The 22,225-nt window shown below is 47.8% G+C and overlaps 1 protein-coding gene across 5 annotated transcripts in view; it reads right to left on the reverse strand.

The window, feature by feature from the left end:
• Grin2b (glutamate ionotropic receptor NMDA type subunit 2B) overlaps positions 1-22,225 on the reverse strand; it is a 632,026-nt gene that overhangs the window by 245,508 nt on the left and 364,293 nt on the right. For all 5 annotated transcript variants that reach the window (XM_045139704.1, XM_045139703.1, XM_045139702.1 and 2 more), the window contains one exon: positions 5,001-5,599. In XM_045139704.1, the coding sequence (XP_044995639.1) occupies positions 5,001-5,599 (599 nt within the window). The remainder of the gene's footprint in view (positions 1-5,000; positions 5,600-22,225) is intronic.

The raw sequence follows: 22,225 nt of genomic DNA on the forward strand, positions 1-22,225 counted from the left end.
GTCTCAGCCCAATTGGGGTCATCCTTTAATCTCTAGCAAGTGCAGATTTTTTAAAAATATTGATTTTGATTTTTTTTATTTATTAAAGAGAGAATGGACACACCAGGACCTTCAGCCACTGCAAATAAACTCCAGACGCATGTGCCATCTTGTGCATCTGGCTTACGCTGGTCTTGGGGAATCCTTTGGCTTTGCAGGCCAGCACCTTAACTGCTAAACCATCTCTGCAGCCCGCGAGTGCAGATTTTGAGGGTAGACCTTCCTGCCTTTTTATATTCAGGGGCTCAGGTACCCTAATTGCCTAATAAAGCTACCTGATTCCTTCTCATTAAGAGGTACGTTAAGACTCACATCTACAGAATGTGTCATGACTGGCCATGAAGTATCTAGGATATGGGACAGAGCATATGTAGGACACGTCACAGACCATATAGATCTGGCTCAAAGACAGAAGATGATGGGGAAAAAGATGAACAGCTCAGCTTTGGTATGGCGAGATGCAGCTGGCATGTGGAGCCAAAGGAACAGAGTTAATCTCCCAGCCCTCCGTTCTCATGGGCTTTCCCTCCCCCAGTGAGGACTGTGGTCCAACCCTCTCACAAGGATGGTCTGGGCCCCTTCTGGGGGCTGGAATGCCTGGTGCCTGCATTGCCCTCAGAACCCAGCCAGCCAAGTATTTCTAAGAACCAGCTGAGGCTCAGGGATAGAGGTGGCTGCTCCAGGTAAAAGTGACCTCGGGCCCCCATGGGTTTTGGAGTGGGCAGAATTCCCTCATGGTCCCTCTCCGTCCTCCTTGGGATCTGCTTGGACGCCAGTGGCTGGAGACAGTCCTTCTGTCTTTCTTCCGTGGACAGCCAGGACTTGCTAGAGGCGAATGTTGGAGTCAAGTCACACAGCTACCCAAGGCCGGGGGCCCTGTCCGTTCACTCCGTCCAGGAGATTGCTGCGCTGACAGGGTCTTCCCTGGATCCAACTTCTCAGGTGACCAAGACTACAGCGATGGCCCACGGTCATGTAAAAAGGCTGGGGCGAACCTGGAAACTCACCAGCTGCCCTGGAAACCGCTATTTCCTGCTAGTGGGACCTCAGGAAGGGTGGCTCGGAGCCTGGCTTTGCAGCGCGGTGGTCGAGGACTTCGCCGTCAGTGCAGAGGGGGAGCTGGGGCTTGGTGTTCAGGGGACAGTGACGACTCCATCCCGTGACGAGGACTTCACTGGGGAAACCTCGACGGGGCTGCTCTCTGGCGCCCGCTGCCAAGCCCTCTTCTCAGGTACCAGTTCTCCCAGCCTGCGTGCCAGGGCTCTGTGGCACGTGAGAGCGACTGCTCACTGGTCGCCATGCCCTCCAACACGGCGCGTCCGAGGCTTACAGTCTGGGGAACCGGTTGCTGAGCTCTCTGGTTCAGCTGACCTCCCAGCTGCTCAGTGAACAGCTGCTCCTTGCCAAGCGGCCCCTAAGCCCGGAAAGTGCCCTCTGCTGCCTGGCTCTGTTCGAAGCCCAGGACTCGCTCTACACCTCTTGGATTCCTGTCTTTCCCCTGCTGAGAAGGAGTCTCATTTACGAGGACTGCCGCCTGCCCCGCCCACCACGCCTGGGCTGCTTGGAAACCCTCTGCCATGGCAGCTTCTGGAGTGGTGTCCTTAGATGGGGATGAGATGTGGCTTGAGGGACAGTGACCCAAATCCTGCTTGGCCTCTGGATCCACACGAGCCCTGCCACCCGGATGGCACACACCGCGTGTGTCTCAAGACAGCGCTTGGAGAGGAACAGGGCAGGCCGGGGCGCAGGTCCCGTTTCCACTCGTGGGGTTCACTGCGGCTTGCCTGGGGCTCCCTGGGTTACAGCGACAGCCATGGCCGGACAGTGAGGTTCAGGCTTAAACCCAAAGTGCCCTTTGCTCCTGGGATGATATGAATTCGAAGGGGCTGTTTTGACTGGGCTGAGGCGTTGGGGCGGGGGGAGACTCGGCTGCCTCTTCTGCCCTCCCCACACTTTTCGCTCCCTCTGCTTCTCTTGCCTTTGAGTCGTCGGGCAGCACTTGGGAGAACCACTTCCACCTGCGGGGCTGTCTCCTGCTCCCCTCAAATCCAGCACAGAGCTGTCCCCCAAGAGCCCCTTGCCCAGCTTGACCCTTTTAAAAATGTTTATTCTTGGGCCGGAGAGACGGCTTAGCGGTTAAGGCACTTGCCTGCGAAGCCTAAGGACTCATGTTCAACTCTCCAGGTCCCATGTAAGCTAGAAGCACAAGGTGATGCAAGTCACATATGCGCACAAGGTGGCGCACGTGTCTGGAGTTTGACTGCAATGGCTGGAGGTCCTGGTAGGCCCATTCTCTCACTCTCTCTCTGTCATAATTTTTAAAAAATTTTATTTATTTGAAGGAGGGAGAGAATGGGCACACCAGGGCCTCCTCCTCCTACAAACAGTCTTCAGACACATGCAGCACTTTTTGGGTGCTGCTTTTTGTGGGTACTGGGGATTCGAACCTGGGCTGTCAGTCTTGTAAACAAGCATCTTTAACCTCTCCAACCTCCGGCTGGACGCTTGCTGGGCTTTTGCCTCCTCATTATCTCAATATCTTTTCATTAAATTAAAACAAAAATCTTTGTTAATCTCTAAAAAAGGATGCAAAGTCAAAGCTGCACCTGGTGGCTCAGGCTTATAATCCTAGCTACCTGAGAGGCTGAGGCAAGAGGATCCCAAGTTCAAGGTGTGCTTGGGCTATGCAGACAGTTCAAGTTCTTTATATGCAACATAGTGAGACCCTTTCTCAAAATAAAAGCGAAAAGGGGGGCTGGAGATGTAGCTCAGGTGTCAAACACTTAACTAATCTAGGACCTCAAAAAATAGTAAAATAAAAATATAAACTTGAGCTAAGGCTATGGCCAGAGATGTTAACTTGAAGAAGATACAACCTTGGGTCCTTGGCAACTAATGTGAAAAGAAGAGAAGTGAAGCAGATTGAGAAGCAGGGATATGGTGGGGGGAGAATACCCCAAGGACCCCGAGATGGGGCAGCCTGGGAGAGAAGGGCGCCAAGACCATCTGTACCAAACAAAGGGCAATACCCAGGATGGCAGAAGAGCCAAGCTGCCAAGGGAGGACATTAGGATGAGATCACGGAGACTGTCTCATTAAAGCAACTTTTGATTTCAACCTTAAATGAAGAGCTTCATTTAGGGAATACAGTCCGACTTCCTTCCAGAAGTCACACAAGGATGCGCACGCATCCATGCAAACCTTCACCAAATGTACTGATTTTCCCAGAGCACGCTGCTTCAGAAACTTTCGATTTTTATTTGTGAGGAGAGAGAGAAGGAGAATGAGTTTGGGCTTTGCAGGGACTCTTGCCACTGCAAACAAACTCCAAGCACAGGCACCATTTTATGCATCTGGCTGTCTGTGTGTACTAAGGACCCGAACCCAAGCCATCAGGCTTTGCAAGAAAGTGCCCTTACCCACCTAGCCATCTGCCCCCACTCCATCCTGCAGAGCATACTTTCAAATATTTTACTTCATAATCTGGCTGATGGAGACTTGTGTGTGCATTAACTATTCCTGAATACCTTTCTGTATGTCTAAATCATTCAAAATAATCTTTTTTAAAAAAACATGGCTGTGTAAAACATGGTGTCGAGTGAAGGAGGTGGAGTTACACTTTGCTTATAGAAGAATACAGATTTACACCTGTGCAGGTGCCTATGCAGGCTCGGGGACACGTCTGCTGTGCCCAATAACTACTTCAACAGAAGTTAGATCTGGTTAGGGGGAGTTGCCGCCACTTTAATTTTCTTCTTGCGTTCTCCTGTTCTGCCTGAATTTTGACAATTGGCATCCACACCAAAATTTACACAGATACCAAAGCCACAAAAGTGCCGTGGAGAGTCTTTGTCCTCGAGCCGGCAAGCGACACTCTAGACAGGACGCCCTGCAGACGTGGCTGGCACCCCAGCAGCTATGCTTTGAATCAGAACTGTCTCCCATGGGCTCTGGTGTCTCCCATCGGGTCGGTTCCCAGCTGGTGGAGCTATTTTGGGAGGTGATAGACACTCTGGGAGTTGGCCTGGCCAAGATACCACAGAGGTAGCCAACCACGGTGGTGGTGGGGGGGGGGCTAACGCCTCAGAGACCAAGCCAGGATCAATCTTCCCTCCTTGTAAGCTGTCTCTGCCAGTGATTTTGTCACAGCAGCAAAAAGTGACTAACACGGACACCTTTCTCTTGCTGAGCACACCAGGCTAGATGCAGCCATCGAAACTCCCTCTTCCCCTGGCCTTCTGATTCCCAGAGACAGAGCAGGAAATCAAAGGATGTGATAAGAACCATGTAGCCCGACATGGCTGCGCATGCCTTTAATCCCAACACTCGGGAGGCAGAGGTAGGAGGATCACCGTGAGTTCAAGGCCACCCCGAGACTACATAGTGAATTCCAGGTCAGCCTGGGCTAGAGCGAGACCCTACCTCGAAAAACAAAACGAACAAACAAATGAAAAAAAAAACAAAGAAAAAAGAACCACGTACACTCTTTTAAGGCAAGAGCACTTCATATGCTAAGCGGATCCATGGAACCTGGTTTTTGTTCCATCACGTTTTCCCCATACGTCTACTGCACCGCTCCAGGTTAAGGATCCGGGAGGTGCGTTCAGCTCCAAGCTGATCCGCTCCCTCGGCAGCGTGAGGACAGACCACAAGGTACATCCACACGCCTTAGGCTCTTATAGGATGCAATGGAAAGGACGCTGGAGCCTCAGTTAAACCGGATTGCCCAGGAGGCCCCATGAGGTCAGCACCCAGCGCAGGGGAAATGCCCGGCTGGGTGGTGGGGGGCTGTGCGTCTTAGAGAATGAGAACACGGCACAGCAAGCCCTGCGCTTTGGAACGCGTGCCATCTCAAGGCCAGCCTTCTTGCTCCCTGATGCCATCCCGACGGCCCTCGCCAGCCCTGCCCGCCTGGGGCGCTCCCGGCCCGGCCCCGCCGTGCGCCCCGGCGCCGCGCTCACCTATTCAGCATGTTGGACTGGTAGATCCGCTTCTCGTGGGTATTGTAGCAGCTGCTCTTGGGCTCGGGGATGAAGCTGTGCTCCGACAGCATGTCGGAAGCAGCCGTGGTGATGATGGCGATCCCGTCTCGCACCCTGGCCGGGAGGCCGTAGTCCCACTCGTCGTAGGACACGGAGATGAGCCCCGTGGGGAACTCGGAGGGCACCGTGTCCGTGTCTCCCGCCACCAGACTCGGCACGATCCACGTGTAGCCGTAGCCAGTGAGCCCCACCGAGTTGGCGACTTCGAAGATGTAGGCGGCCTCCTCCTTGGTGCAGTAAAGCAGAATGATGGGGCTCTGCAGCTTCTTGAGCTGGTTTTGGATCTTGGAGTCGCCGTCATCCAGAGACATGTCCAGCAGGAGCACCTCCTCGAGCTCCCAGCCCACGAAGCTGTTCTCGATGGTGCTGCGGATCTTGTTCACGAAGTCCTGGTAGCCGGGGAAGTAGGTGGTGACGATGGAGAAGATGTACCAGTCATACTCCTCCATGATGTTGAGCATGACGGAAGCCTGCTGCTCGATGGACGGACCGAACTGGAAGAACATCGAGGACTCGTCCTGCGGTGGTAAAAGCGAGGGGAAAAGAGAGAGAGGAAGAGAAGTCAACGACAGGCATGGAAACTTTGCGTGACTTGAACAGGAAGGTTTGTGCTCATTATTTTTGCATATAGTACCTTTCATGTTAAAACTTCTCAATGTATTTAAATTGCTAACATGTGTGGCGCCTTTTTGTTGATGTTGTTGTTTTGCATTGTTTTTTCAGGTAGGGCCTCGCTCTAGCCCGGAGTGACCTGGAATTCACTCTCTAGTCTCAGGATGGCCTCGAACTCTTGGCCATCCTCCTACCTCTTCCTCTCGAGTGTGCCTGGCTCATAGCAACTTTATTCCTAAAAGTATCTCCCGGAATTTAGAGAAGAATCAACATAGGTCTGTACTCAACACCTAAAGTCCTCTGGAGCAGAGCCTAAGACAGGCCCCCCCATCAAATAGGTTCAGATTTCTACAGCAGAACATGAAGAATCACATAGACTGGACAGACGACGGTAAGTGGTCCTTTGCCAGCTTATGTTAGGTGCTGCAATCTATGAGTTACACACATGCTCATACGGGGACACCCACCCACACACACACACGCAGATACATAGACATACCCCCTTCAAAGATTTTTACATTTCTAGATTCCAGACGTGTATCCTTCAGGGACAGACTGACTATCTCAAGTGCCAGGGGTCTGCCCCTAGACCTGTCTGTAGAGGCAGAGTAAGCCCACCGGACCAGAATATGGCTGATAGCAGCTCTGGATGCCAGGGAGAGGCATGGCTAGACATGCCAGTTTTCCCACAGTACTGGGATTCAACCTAGAGCCTCACACATGCTCCGTATACACTCTGCCACTGAGCCACATCCCCAGCTTGTTGTCTCTCTTCCTCTCTCTCTCGCTCCTCTCTTCCCTTCCTTTTCCCCACCATCCTTCTCTGATTTTGCTTTGAGACAGGGTCTCGCTAAGTTTCTCAGGAGAGCCTTGAATCCACTCAGGCAGGCTTTGAACTTCCAGCCCTCCTGCCTCAACCTCTTCAGTAACTAGGGTGAGAGATCCGTGTCATCAGGCCCAGCCTCATGGCACTCTGTTAGATTAGCTTGCTCTCTAACTTTTGTTAGAGTCTTAGAGCGAGGCTCAAACAGTGTACCTAAACCATATGTTCAAATTACTGGTAGCCAGACTCATGTGTGATTATAGTAGATTTTAGGGCAACATAAAAAGATGCCTGCTTTTTTACCCATATGCTGCCACAGGTCTTAGATCGGTCTGAGTATTACAGAAACACCCCAATTCTGAGCATCTTTTGGTTTCCCCTTCCTTTTCAGAGCAAAGACATTTTCAATTTCTCCCACCTTAAGATGCATTTCAGCTGCTGTTCTGAGATGTCAAGCTCAGTATTTTACCTCCACCCGACAGCTACAAGAACTTGAAACCACACAATAAGCACCCTCCCAGCCTTGTCCCTCCCTTCCAGCCCATTTCCCCCTGATTTTCTGCTGGGTAATAGCATCACTTTTCTTGGTCTGTGCCCCCCCGCCTTCCATCTGATGGCTCATATCCATTTTGCAACAATCCAAGCTAATGCAGTTGTGTCTCTCTCCAAGCAGCAGTTCCTTTTGCTCATCACAAGTGGGGCCTCAATGTCCACTTACAAGAGACCAAGAACCAAGCCTTTGTGTAAAATTATATAGTGATCTCTTACTTCAGAAATATATTGTCGTACAGCTGAGAAATGTCTAAGCACTTGTTGAGCAGCCAACATTTAAAGAAAAGGCTGGGAACTATCGAGCTGGTCTCCTGGGACCCTGATAGGAAAAAGGAACACCCAGCCCCTTGGCTCTGCTACACTGCTCACGTCTGTCTTGTGGCTTAGATGTTTCCTATTTCTATCAGCCTGTCTAAAATGAAGAAAGGAGATCTTTACTCCCTGGGGGTGAGTCTTCCTGCTAAGGGTTAAAAATAAATAAGCATTTATCTTGCCTACTTCCTCTAGAGTTGAACATACAGTTGAAGAGGAGTTTGATAAGCCCAAGGAAGGTCTGGGGAGACGGCTCAGTGGCTAAAGTGCTTGCCATGCAGGCCTGAGGATCTGGGTTCGGATCCCCGTCACCCATGGAAAATGCCAGGTGTAGTGTCACGCACTTGTAATCCCAGCACTGGGGAGGGGCTGAGAGAGATGGATCCCAGGCGTTGCTGGTCTTCTAGTCTAAATGAGCCAGTGACGCCCAGGTTCAGTGAGAGACCCTATCTCAAAAAAGGTGGAAGGACAATTGAGGAAAAACCTGACATTGATCTCTGGTCTTCACATGCACCTCGACACACATGTACCCAAACATGCACAGTACATGCATAGTGTATATAAAAAGGGACACAAAATTCAGAGAAGTAAGGAAGAAGAGGCAAAAAAGCAGGTGGGGAGCAAGAGAGATGACTTAGCAGTTAAGACGCTTGCCTGCGAAGCTTAAGGACCCATGTTCAATTCTCCAGATCCCACTAGGTGGCACAAGCATCTGGAGTTAGATTTCAGTGGCTGAGGCTTTGGGTGCCAATCCTGTCTCTCTGACTCTCTGTCTCTGTCTCTCCCTCTCTCTAAAATAAAATTTAAAAAACAGGTGGAGTTAAGGGAATTAATTCAAGGTAGAATAATTAATATCAAACGTGTCCATTCCCAACCATGGGCAATGCCTGCTCCTGGACTTCAACACAAGGACTGTCCTTCAGACAAAGATGGCCTATTCTTGGGTAGTCGGTTACTGTTGTACTATGGGGTGTTTGCTGTGTCTCTCTGGCCGTATGTTGCAACCCTAACCCCCGAGGAGATATCTTAGGAGGTGTGGGCCTTTGGGAGGTGGTTAGGTTATGAGAGTTGGGCCCTAAAAGATGGGAGTTTGTGTCCTTATAAATGAGACTAGTGATTTGTCCTAAGCCTTCCACCTTGTGGATACAGAGAGAAGATGTCATCTGTAAACCAGACAGTGAGTCCCCACTGGACACCAAATCTGCTGACACCTTGACCTTAGACTTTCCACACTCCAGAACTTTGAAAACTAAACTTCTGTTGCTTATAAGCTTCACAGTTTATGGTGGTGGCATTTTTTAAAATATTTATGTATTTATTTGTCAGAGAGACAGAAAGAGAATGGGCACACCAAGGCCTCCATCCACTGCAAACAAATTCCAGATGTGTGCACCCCCTTGTACATCTGGCTAATGTGGGTCCTAGGGAATCAAACCAGGGTCCTTTGGCTTTGCAGGCAAATGTCTTAACCACTAAGCCATCCCTCCAGCCCTATGGTGGTGTTTTTATAGCTGTTCTAAAGGACTAAGGTAAGGGGATTCTGGGATGATGAAGCTTAATGGTCCCAACAGTGACTGGGGACCCACAGAGAACCGGCAAACAAGAGAGGAGGAAGTCCAGTAACTGAGCTACTCACCTCCAATAGCTATTGCTGTCAAGAGATATCTGTTTGTTTTCTTGTTAGAACACTAGCTGAACAGAATCTGGGAGATTCTCAAATGGGAACTATTACCCTGGGAGTTTCCATACACCCAGTAGTTATACAAAGTGAAAAAGGCTGTCAAATGTTTTTCAGCATGTCCAGGGATTGGGCGAAAGAAATTCAAACTGCAAATGAAATAAGACAATGCTGTGTGACATTCAAACAGAGCCTAGGACCAGCGACTCTGGCATGCGCACAACATCCCTGCGTGTGGCATAGCCGTGGTGCCAGAGCGGCCTCAAATGTGCAGCAAGAGTAAACTCTGAGGAAAGCCAGCGGGTGTCCACTTCAGAATGCTTCATGCTAAAGACATTGAACTCGAACAAATCTATAAAACACCAACCTGATGGCCCCCACCCTCAGCTCTTCTTTGAATACCCTCAGCAGTCATAAATTGAGCTTATAAAGTCACTTTCAGTTACTACGCAAAGCAAGATAATGTTTGGGGAGAGTGAGAAAAGGAACACTTCGTGTGGCTCCATCGTATTCTGACTACATTCTTGGCATACCTTCTAATTCTATTCTCTTAGACAACCTCATCCGACCCATCCGACATCAGTGCCCACCTTTTCTATTTTATGTTGGCAACCCTTCATTCACTGAGGATTCTTCCAATGGCCATTTCATCTGGCACCAGAACAAGTTTGCTGAATCCAAACAGAAACAAGGATACAGGATTGTAATGGCTTTGGTGAAGGCTCTTGGTGTAATGACTAGTCCGGTGTTGTTAATTTAGTGGACACATCAGTCTGGTGGTATACAGTGGTTGGGAACAGAACGGCTCATTTTTTTTTTTCCCATCAAGGCCCTGGGATAACTATAAGTTGCAAATGGTGACAGGCTTTGCAAGTCATGGCTGCATCCACAAATCAAAGCGCAATCTTCACGTGTGCACAGAGTGGAAAGTGCGGGTGGCCACACATCCATCTTCCCCGGCACCCAGCATGCACTTCGATCACCCACAGGTGCTCAAGGATGAAGGACAGAGTTATAATTCTGTTTGCAGCTCACCACGCTTACACTGCTCACATTTTTACCTCGAAGGTCATCACAAAGATGTGGATATGAAGAGGTCCTTGCAGCAGCCTGCTCCTCCCCCAGGAAGATCCCCAGCCAGGATTGCTGCAGGAACGTACTCCACCTTGCCTCGAGAGCATCTTTGGAACATTCCCGAATAAAGGGCTGAGACAAGCCACCAGCCCAGGGAAGGTAGAATTGTACCTCAGACCTCCATCGGTCTACAGCATTCATCTTACACATGCTTCAACTACTGGGACGGTCACAGTGTTTACTTGCTAATAAGAAAACAACAACAGAAATAAGTTCCTCTCATCCCATTATCCGCTCAGAAAATAAATGCCTACACAGTTACCAGAACGTGAAGTCTTTCTTCTGTGTCACGCCGGGCCCCGCTGACTTACTCTTCAAATAAAGAATTAAGTGTCCCGGCGACCCATAACGTCTCTGCAAAAGTCTTACACTCAATCTCTTCCCTCCCTGTCCTACCGAAGATAGTCATTCGCCCAAAGTTGTCCGGCTGTTGAGGGGTATAAAGTACTGATCTTTCTGCCCTAACTTTGGACAGCTTTCAAAGGTCATTTTATCTTCCGAATTCCCTACAGGGTTAGCTAGGGTTTCCATTAAAACCGCTTCACTGGGACTGGGGAATGTGACGTGCGTGCTGAGGAAGCATGGCTATCGTAATTTGGAGCCATAGAGCTCACCCACAAGTACTTAAGTGGCCCCTAAAGTGCCAGCAGATGAAATCCCAATGTCCCAGAAACAAGATGGGGTGGGGGGAGGCAGGAGAATCGGAAGCCTGTGGGCCAGGGAGTGCGGCGGGGAACCAGAGTCCCTGCCTTCAAACAAGGCAGAAGGGGAGGACAAAGTCTTGAGGTTGTCCTCTGACCTCCACAACGCAAGTGTTGTAGAATGCACACAGCTGTACACACCCACATGCACGCACACACACACACACATACACACTCACACACACACTCACCAAAAAAACCCTACATTGCTGGGCTGGGAAGATTACTCAGTTGGTAAATGACTTGCAGACATGAGGACCTGACTTTGATCCCAGAGCTCACATGGTGAAGCGCTGGGCGTGGTGGTGCCTATAATCCCAGTACGGGGGAAGTGGAGGCAGGTGGATTCCAGGCCTGGCTGACCAGCTAGTCTCGCCAAATCAGCGATCCCAGGCCATCAAGAGACCTTGTTTCGAAGGGGGTGGATGGCATTCTTTTTTTTTTAATATTTTTTTTTGTTCATTGTTTATTTATTTATTTGAGAGAGACAGACATAGAGAGAAAGACAGATGGAGGGAGAGAGAGAGAATGGGCGTGCCAGGGCTTCCAGCCTCTGCAAACAAACTCCAGACGCGTGCGCCCCCTTGTGCATCTGGCTAACGTGGGACCTGGGGAACCGAGCCTTGAACCGGGGTCCATAGGCTTCATAAGCAAGCGCTTAACCACTAAGCCATCTCTCCAGCCCTGGATGGCATTCTTAAAGATGACACCCAAACTTGCCCTCTGGCCTTCATGCACATACACGCATGTTCAAGTGCACGCACACATACACAAAGCTGCGCACACATGAACACACACACACGCACATGAACACACACAGAGGCACAAAAACGCCTTCGTCATTTGTACTTATCCTTCTGCCCAGTCAAGCCTGCCCTGCATTTCCAGGTGTTGGTGTCAAGTCCATTCCCTGAGATGACTACAATGCGACCTCGCTCCCAGTCTGCTCTCCAAGGCACCCGACTCTGACTGTTCTTATTCTCCCTCTCTAACGCGGAAAGAAGTGCCTTAAGAGATTTAAACATGCTGCCGGTTCTCAAATCCTACAGTGACTTACACAATGGAAATATGCCTTTCCTCATTAGCTCCAAAATCAGACCTTAGGACCAAGGAGTATTGGCTGAAATATAAGAAATGTGTTTGTAACTGTTTTATTCTTTGTTTGTTTGTTTTGTTTTGTTATGTTTGTTTTTTCAAGGTAGGGTCTCACTCTAGCCCAGGCTGACCTAGAATTAACTCTGTAGTCTCAGGGTGGCCTCAAACTCACAGCGATCCTCCTACCTCTGCCTCCCGAGTGCTGGGATTAAAGACGTGCGCCACCATGCCCCACTGCTATGTGTTTTAATGGCGTGGACTTTAGAAGCGTTCTGTCTCTACATATTGAAACAGGAGTGGATCTTTCTAGAAAACTCAATGCTCACCTTTAAAATCTAGAACATGTATCAAGTCTTTGATATATGTTATCTTTTCTTTTGTTAAAAAATTAAGTTATTTGCTTATTTATTCATTTGAGAGAGAGAAAAAGCAGAGAGAAGAGAAGAGAGAGAATGGGCACTCCAGGACCTCCAGATGCATGCATCACCTTGTACTTCTGACTTATGTGTGAATATATGTCCTGAGGAACCAAACTTGGCTCCTTAGGCCTTGCAGGCAAGCACCTTAACCACTAAGCCATCTCTCCAGCCCATATGTCATCTTTTCTAACCCTTGTGGCCAGGCGAGTCCTATCTCTCCTGTTCTTTTGCAACATTTTATTCATGGCTCCATCATACCATAGAAGACAAGCTTGCTTTATTCCAAGATGAATGTGCCTTTTCTCACTGCATTTCAGGATTTGCACCTTCCTCAACTCTGGGACTTGCATGTTAATGTTTATTGAATCAACATTACCAAGGAGTTTGCTTTGCTGGGTGGGAAATTAACTGAAACAGCCTTGCTGGCCTCGTGGAGTTTCACGTTTATACATGGATGATACACAGCTATATCAGGGAAATGAGGTATGCGAGAAGTTATACATAAACTAAAATTTAAAAAATTATCTATTTATTTATTAGAGAGGAAGAGGCAGAAAGAGAGAATGGGCACACCAGGGCCTCCAGCCACTGCAAACGAACTCCAGACACATGAGACCCCCTTGTGCATCTGGCGTACGTGGGTCCTGGGGAATCGAACCAGGGCCCTTAGGCTTTGCAGGCAAATGCCTTAACTGCTAAGCCATTTCCCCAGCCCTAAACCCAACCTTTATAGAAGGTGAGGAGACCTCTGCTGTGACCTGCCAAGGTAGCAGAGATCACTACACGCCAAACACGGTAGGCAGTATCTTTGCTTTCTGGCTCTCATCCCCTTCCTCCCATGGTTGTTAGCCTGACTCCAAGCTTTCAGCACCACCATGCCACTGAATCTCTTCTTATAAAAGGCAGCGGTGACCTTGATATTACCAACTCCAAGGTCAGTGTGCAATCTTCCATCCACTACTAGCCAGACATGACCTCCTTCACCCTGTCACCACAAGAGTCTGCTAAGTGGTCCGGCTGCCCCTGCTCCAACCCCTCCCTTGGTCTATGCTCAAAAAGAAGCAAGATAAACCTTTTAACAACAAATCATAAGCTACTATTCTCTGCCCTAGACCTAATTCCTAATTTGCTAAATAGAAGCAACTAATGGGGGCTGGAGAGGTGGCTTAGAGGTTAAGGCGCTTTCCTGCAAAGCCTAAGGACCCATGTTCAACTCCCCAGATCCCATGTAAGCCCGATGCGCGTGGTGGCGCGTGTGCAGGGTCACACATGCGCACAAGGGGGGCATGCAGATGAAGTCCGATTACAGTGACTGGAGTCCCTGGAGTGCCGCTAATTCTCTCTCTTTCTCTCTCTCCCATTAAAAAAGGCCAGTCTGTTGGGCTTGCCTCAAAAAAAAAATTTTTTTTAAAGAAGCAAATAATGAACTTAATTTGAGAACCTCCCTATCACCCACTAGATCCCCCGTTCTCACACCCCTAGTCGAGTCCTCCTTCTGCCCCTGAAGCACCTGAAACTCTCCTGGTCCAGACCTTGGTCCAACTGCTCCCTTTGCCTGACACGCTGACCGTCCACTAATATCTTAACATTCTCAGCAAAGCTCTCTCAGTCCTGGCTACCCAGCCCTTTTCATGGGCACACATCACTCTCACTTAATTCTTTTTTATTTTTTGGTTTTCCGAGGTAGGGTGTCACTCTAGCTCAGGCTGACGTGGAATTCCCTGTGGCCTCGAACTCACGGCAATCCTCCTATTCTGCCTCCCACGTGCTGGGATCAAAGGCGGGTGTCACCACGCCGGCTTCTCTTACATAGTTCTTAGTGACCCACTCGCTCTTTCTGCCATACAACTAACTATATATATTGACAATCTGCTATATGATGGATCAATCGCCTGATTTGGGATTTGGAGGGAAGGACGGTGTGTGTGTGTGTGTAGCTTACATGTGTGGTGTGTGATGTGTGCTGTGCTAACGTGAGTGTGCGGGGGTAGGTGTGCATGTGGAGGCGAGAAAAGAGGGTCGGGGGACTCTTGTCACTCACTCACATGTCTTCCTTGAGGCAGGGTTTCTCCTTCAGCCTGGGCCTGCTGTCCACCAGCAAGCCCCAGCCCTTCTCCAGTGCTGCCCTCACCCCACTGGGGCTACAAATGTGCACGCCGGTGCCCAGGTTTTCATGGGGGGCCGGGTGAGTTTTGGGAAGTCAAACTTGGCAGGCCCAGCAGACTCTAATGCTTATGTTTTAAAGCAAGCACTTTTAACCACTGAGTCGTCTTCCTAGCCAATCTTGGGTGTCTCTTGAGACAAGGTCTTCGGGCTGGGGAGATGGATTCGTGGTTAAAGGCGCTTGCTTGCAAAACGTGCCGGCTCAGGTTCGGTTCCCTAGCACTCACGGAAAGCCAGATGCGCAACCTGGCCGTGCATCTGAAATCCCTTTGCAGTAGCAAGATGCCCTGGAGTACACACTCTGCCCTTGTCACCCGCCCCCGGCGTGGTGGCGCACGCCTTTAACCCCAGCACTTGGGAGGCAGAGGTAGAAGGATTGCCATGAGTTCAAGGCCACCCTGATACTACATAGTGAATTCTTACTCTCTTTCTCTCTCTCTCTTTCTCACACACATGTGCGTGCAAATAAATAAAGATATTTCAAACAACTTTAAAAAGAGACGATGTCTTGCTGAAGCCCATGCTGGGTTCAGACTCATAATGAGCCTTCTGCTTTTGTCTCCCGAGTGGAAGGATTGCAAGCATCTGCCACCTGGCCTAACCACTTTGACCTGCTTACTACGAGCCTGCTCCTTTTCCTAGCTAGACTTCACCATGATGGTAAACATACTGTTGTTTGTTCATGGTCGTAACCCGAGACCTAGAAGGGGTCAGGTCCATAGGCGCTCAGCTGAAACTCGCTGAATTTGGCAAATGGGCTGATGCATGACAAGTCTCAAACCGAGCTTGCATTTTTGGCTACCTAATTATTTGTGTTTTTTTTTTAATTTTATTTATTTATTTGAGAATGAAAGGAAGAGGCAGAGAGGGAGAGAGAGAGAGAGAATATGGGTGTGCCAGAGTTCCCTGCCATCGCAAACAAACTCCAGACACATGAGCTCCCTGTGCATCTGCCTTTATGAGGGCACTGGGGATGGACGCCGGCCGGCCTGCGTCACGAGCAAGCGTCTTTAACTATTGGCAATCGCTCCAGACAGTGATTACCCAATTATGATAATACTTTTCTAGCATCTTAACATCTTTCACATTACTCAAATCTTGGGACTTTATAAGGGTGATGGTTTTAGTAAGTCATTAGTGTCATTTCCAGTTAAATAAATCTGATTCACCTCTCCTACCATATGAATGAAAAAAAGACTTCTCAATTTCTTTTAAATTTTAACTAGTGTCTATTCATTGTACAAAGTAATGGGTTTTATCGAGATTTTCATACATGCATATCATGTATTTTGTTATTCATCCCCATTAATGTTTCTTTTTTAATTTTTTTTTAAACATTTTTACTTTTTTTTCTTTCTGAGGTAGGGTCTCACTCTAGCCCAGGCTGACCTAGAATTCACTATGTAGTCTCAGGGTCACCTTGAACTCACAGCGATCCTTCTACCTCTGCCTCCCGAATCCTGGGACTAAAGGCGTGCACCACCACGCCCGGCTAAACATTTTTATTTATTTATTTGAGAGAGAGAGGCAGATAGATAGAAAGAGAATGGGCACACCAGGGCCTCCAGCAGCTGTAAATGAACTCCAGATGCCTGCACTACCATGTGTATCTGGCTTTACAAGAGTCCTGGGGAATTGAACTTGGGTCCTTTGGCTTTGCAGGCAAGTACTTTAACCACTAAGCCACTTCTCCAGCTCCCATTAGTGTTTCTTATCTCCTATTTCCTCCACTAGTCTTCCTCTTCCCCCAAATCATCTCATTCTACTTTCACGTCATGTCCCTATTATACATACATAAATCTAGATCTCAGTGGTATAGATAAAAAGATCGTAGGTAGATAGACAACAGATGACCAGAAGATTCTACCTGTGAGAGGCAATACGTGAAGCTGGTCTTTGTGTCTGGCTTATCTCACATAACATGATGATCTCCAGGTCCATTTCATCACAAGTGACACCATTTCCATCATTTCACTCTTCTTCTTCCTTATGGTTTAATAAAATGCACATATATATACAAAATCATGCTTTATTTATCCTTCCATCTATTGATAGGTATCTAGGTTCAATAACCTGACTATTACAAACAGTGTCACAATAACAATGGACGTGCAAGTATCTCCAAATTGTGTTCACTTCGATTCCTTTGGGTAGGTACCCAGGGGTAGCTGAGATAGATCACAGGACAGCTCTATTTTTAGTGTGTCAAGGAACCTCCATATGGATTTCCATAATGACTGGACTCATTTACATTCCCACCAACAAGTCTATACGATTTTATTTTGAGGAGAATCTCAGTTTCAGCAAAGTCTAGAACTGCTGGACTTTCACAGAAAACTTCACCGCCACCATATTTAGAAGGCAAGGGTAAAAATGGATAGGGTGAGAATCCAAGGTTACCCCAGATGCTCTGAGCGAAGCCCTGATTTTCCTCCATAACTTTTCTATACTCAGAGCAGAGAAGGAACATATGGGGACAAAAACTTCTGCCTTCTTCCAAACTAAAGAAAAGGATGTTTCTCCACCCTGCCAAGCCCAAGAGATAGACTCCTTGGATGATCACACATCCTCAGAACATGCCACCATTTTTTTTTTTCAAGTGGTTAGGCTTTAGGACGGGTCTGAAGAGTGTCAGCTGCGGGAGCCACATGCAGGCCATTAGGAGAATCTCTGATCTTCTCCAGCCTCACCATTAGTCAGAAATGCCATGACTGAAATATACAATGGAAGCTCCCTGATGTAGAATCACAAGCTTTCCTGACCACTAGATGCCAGGCTCATTGTCTTTAATTTATTTTTATTTGTTTATTTATTTGAGAGAGAGAAAGAAAGAGAGAGGTAGATTGAGAGAAAGGAAGAGACCACTGGAAACAAACGCTAGACACATGCACCACCTTGTGCATCAGGCTTACATGGGTCCCGGGGAATTGAACCTGGGTTCTTTGGCTTTGCAGCAAGCACCTCAGCGGCTAGGCCACCCCTCCAGCCCCTCATTGTCTATAATCCTCTGCACACAAAGGAGAACAAGGAGTGTTCAAGAGCCCATGAACAGTTCCAGCAGCCCCATGGGGCTCCTTCGAGAGCCACTCTGGATAACTAAATCACTCCCACAAATGCCGGCATTGTTGTTCCTTTTTGTTCTTTCAAAGATAAATTTGGTTTCTCCTTGATTTTTTTCCTAACCACCCATTCCTTATTTTTTGCCTCCCCAAACTTAAATAAACAAACCAAGGTGTTCACTTTAAGAATGTCTACAAGGTTCTTCATATTCTAAGTCCCAAACAATTTTACAGCAAGAAGAAAGCTCCAGAGCAATGGGAAGGGAACTAAGAGGGGGAGAATTCAAATTCTCATGTCCTCCCAGCAGGATGCCCAGTGGAATTACAGAGCTGAAGCAGGGCAGAAAAAAAACAAGGAGCAGGACAAGCTTCTAGAATGTCTATAGTCCTCTTTTTTAAAAATTTATTTATTGGGCTGGAGAGATGGCTTAGCGGTTAAGCGCTTGCCTGTGAAGCCTAAGGACCCCGGTTCGAGGCTCGGTTCCTCAGGTCCCACGTTAGCCAGATGCACAAGGGGACGCACGTGTCTGGAGTTCGTTTGCAGAGGCTGGAAGCCCTGGCGTGCCCATTCTCTCTCTCTCTCCCTCTATCTGTCTTTCTCTCTGTGTCTGTCGCTCTCAAATAAATAAATAAAAAATTTAAAAAAAATTTATTTATTTATTCTCTTGAGAGAGAGCAAGAGATAAAGAGGCAGAAAGACACAAAGAGCAAGAATGGGCACACCAGGGCCTCCAGCCACTGCAAATGAACTCCAGATGCGAGCGCCCCCTTGTGCATCTAGCTTACATGGGTCCTGGGGAATTGAACCAAGGTCCTTTTGGCTTGGCAGACAAATGCCTTAACTGCTAAGCCATTTCTCCAGCTTTTTTTTTTTTTTTTTTTTTTTTTTGGTTTGTTTGTTTGTTTTGAGGTAGGGTTTTACTCTAACTCAGAATTCACTATGTTGTCTCAGGGTGGCTTATTTTCCTCTTAAGGCACCAAGACTACCAAAGTCTTAACAAGGTTATTTCATTTCATCTTCAATTAAAATTCCTCTCAATGGCTTGCCCCAATTATGCAGATCAAAACAACTCTTGGATGGATTGACTTGTATTTTTATTAAGAAGTTCTTACCTAGAAAAAGAGCAAGCTGGCAAGTTCAGCAAAACTTAAGTTCTATAACTAAACAGGCAAACTTTTAAAGAAATGTGAAGGAGGCCGGGTGTGGTAGCTCACGCCTTTAATCCCAGCACTCGGGAGGCAGAGGTAGAAGGATTGCCGTGAGTTCGAGGCCACCATGAGACTACATAGTGAATTCCAGGTCAGCATGGGCCAGAGTGAGACCCTACCTCAAAAAACCAACCAAAAAAAAAAAAAAAAAAAAAAAAGTGAAGGACAATGTTCTCAAAAAGTGAAATGGACTGAAAAAGAGTACAAATGTTAAACTAATATTAATTAGGTAGGAGGGTTACCAATCATCAAACTCTATCTGGACAAAGCTATAAAGTCCAATGTGTTCAACACTACTATAGCTATAGACATTTATAGGATAAAAGAAAGGCGTTATAAAAATGAAACTTATTTTTACTAAGGGGAAAACAGGCCACTTCTTATTAAGTATGAAGCATTAAATCTCAAATGGTCTTATGCTGTCAGAGTGTCTCCATTTAACCTCCGTGGAAAGGTTAGTGTGTGGAATTGTGGTTACTGCTGAAGGCCAGGGTTAATTACAAGCCAGTGACGTCCCTGATGTACACGCAATGTTTTTTTGATTCTTCCTCAGAGTAAAGATGTTGACATTTTTCTCAAACAAATTGCCATTTTCATCTCCTTTTGAGTATTTGATCAGAACATCACGTTCACATAGAGGGGGAAAGAGGCCCAATGCCCTCAAAAAGTGGAGGGTGGAAATAAACATTTTATATGTGATTAAGCTGTGAGTGCTGGTACCTCGTGTGTGGCCAAAAATAGCCAAAGCGCTGGTTCTAGAGCCTGTGACTATTGTTTATCCAGGGCCCCTGGAAAACAAACTGCTCTTGGTCCTCTTGTCCCTGTGCCTTGTGGAGGGAGGTCTAAGTGTGGCTGAGCACTGGGGAAGATCAGCCTTGCTTCTTCAGCGCACATTCACAAGCCATTGTCTCCCATGGTTAAATCTGGCAAGAAGTGTTCTGAGAAAGATTTTTGGTTTGTTTTGTTTTCACTGAATGTCACTGATCAGTTTCCCCAGGGCCCTAGACTAGAAAACAATCGTCCATTCCTCATAGTACCCTTATAGTAAAAATGGCTTTGAGGTCTGGAGAGATTGCCTAGTGGGTAAGGCGCTTTCCTGCGAAGCCTGAGGACCCATGTTCAACTCCCCAGATCCTACATAAGCCAGACGCACAAAAGGTGAGGCAAGTGCAAGGACACACATGCCCACTAGGTGGCACAAGCAGCTGGAGTGCGATTGCAGTGGCTGAGGCCCTGGCATCTCTCTCTCTCTCTAAAATAAAAAAAAAAAATACTTAAAAATGGCTTTGAATTTATTTACATCCCCAATCTAGTCATCTGTTTACCAGATGACACATCCTGACAGGCTCCAGAAATGAAAACAAAATTGCATACAGGAAGATATTTTATACATACATACATGTCCTTGCCCACAGTGTCTTCCCAAGCTGTCTGGTGTTCTAAGTGCACGAGGTGGTGCCCCAGATGCGAGACTGGCCGGTGTGACCTCTGTCACCTCGAGGGAGCCTTCCTTCCTCTGCACCCATGTGCCCAAACCAAAGGACTAAGCCAGTTCCCCGTGTCCTGACTTTCTTCCATGACAGATGAGGAGCTCCCCGCAGCCGCTTCGCACGGTGTCTTGGCAAGCGTCTCGTTCCCTGATCCCCGTGAGCACAGTTGCCAGCTGATCGCTCACGCCCTCTGCTCCCCCGCTCTACGCAGTAAGGTCATTACCATATTATGAATGCCAACCTGTGCGTGTTAAGCTGTGTGACCTTTTCAGACCCCGGCACACACATGCCAGTCGGACGGGGTTAGTAGATGTTAAATAGGGTGCTCAGAGCTTCGTGACGTCCACCCTGTGGCAGCAATCCTACGGCAGGGCCAGGGCCGTCTTTCCCAGCCCCCCACTTCCCCCACATATAACCTTTGCTCCCATACGAACAAACACGATCTGCAGCCAAATGGCAACAGCATCCTGCACTGCATTAGCTGCAGTCACGTTTCTTAGAAACTGTTCATAGTTTGTTTGCTTTATACTGAAAATTTCTCTCCTTTCTCCAGAACTATTCAGCTCTGATGATGACTGCTTCGTGGCATAGATTAGCACTTCAAATGGACACCGAGCGCAGTGGTAAGGGGAGGCCGGGTCAGGTGGATCACGGGTTCCAGGCCAGCCTGGGCTATACAATGAGACCTTCTACCAAGAAAGCAAAGAAACGCAATGAAAGAGTTTACAGTCCCAACGTGTGTACTCTTTGCTGCACCCCCTGACTACGTGAGGTCTCAGTGAGAGGGCAGGCAGGGGCCAGCTGCCCACAATAAAACTATCTTTCCAGCCACCCATTCCTGTCCATAGCTCGATGCAAAAAATAAAAATAAATAATAAAAACATCCTGCCTGTCTATCTACCCATAACAAAGGAATAATATTTGATGAGAATATTGCGGTGTCAACTTCTAACACAGTCACTCTGTGACCCAAGTGTCCCCTCTGATTTATGACTGTGAACCCTGCCAACCTTTCCAGACCCCATCTTCTCACTGTGGTGATCCACCATACAACTCACAACTAGACTTCTTGGCTTCTTTTTTTAAAAAAAAATATTTTTAAAATTTTATTCATTAGAGATGGGGGGTGGGGAGAATGGGAATGCCAGGGCCTCTAGCCACTGCAAATCAACTCCAGATGCATGTACCACAATATGCATCTGGCTAACATGGGACCTGGAGAATCAAACCTGGGCCCTTAGGCTTTGCAGGCAAGTGCCTTAGTCACTAAGCCATCTCTCCAGCCCTTGTTGGCCTCTTTCTAACATAAGTGCCCTTTCCCACACATCAGGGCCCCCATTGGAAAGTCTTCACTGGTCCACACCAGCGTGTTGATTCTTCCCTTTGGGACATTGGAGAACTGGAACACCTTCATCACAGCCAATCTGGGCAATTGGCTGAGCAGGGGCATTCGCAGCACTTGCTCAAGAAAGAAACAGATGTTGGGGGGGGGGCTCTTTCCCAGAGATAAGAACTTGACAAGTAAAAGAATAGCCCACTCTGATTTTGAAATTTGTCTTGAAACCACATCCAGTGGTCTGCAGCATTTCTGTAGTTGGTGGTATTTTAATACGCTTAATTCTGCATACATTTGAGACGTTCATCAGCAGAGAACAGGTTCTCCAGAAGGAAGAGACCGTTGTTATTCCAAACCCTCACACTTATCTTTCTACTTGGGCCCAACACAATGGCTCCCAAACAAGTGGGCAGCAAGAAAAAAAAGGGCAGGACTGGAGAGATGGCTTTGTGGTTAAGGTGCTTGCCTACAAAGCCGAAGATCCCAGGTTCAATTCCCCAGGACCCACATTGCCAGATGCACATCATGGCACATGCGTCTAGAGTTTGTAGTGGCTGGAGG

Source organism: Jaculus jaculus, chromosome 23, assembly GCF_020740685.1.
Source record: "Jaculus jaculus isolate mJacJac1 chromosome 23, mJacJac1.mat.Y.cur, whole genome shotgun sequence".
Taxonomy (NCBI): Eukaryota; Metazoa; Chordata; class Mammalia; order Rodentia; family Dipodidae; genus Jaculus; species Jaculus jaculus.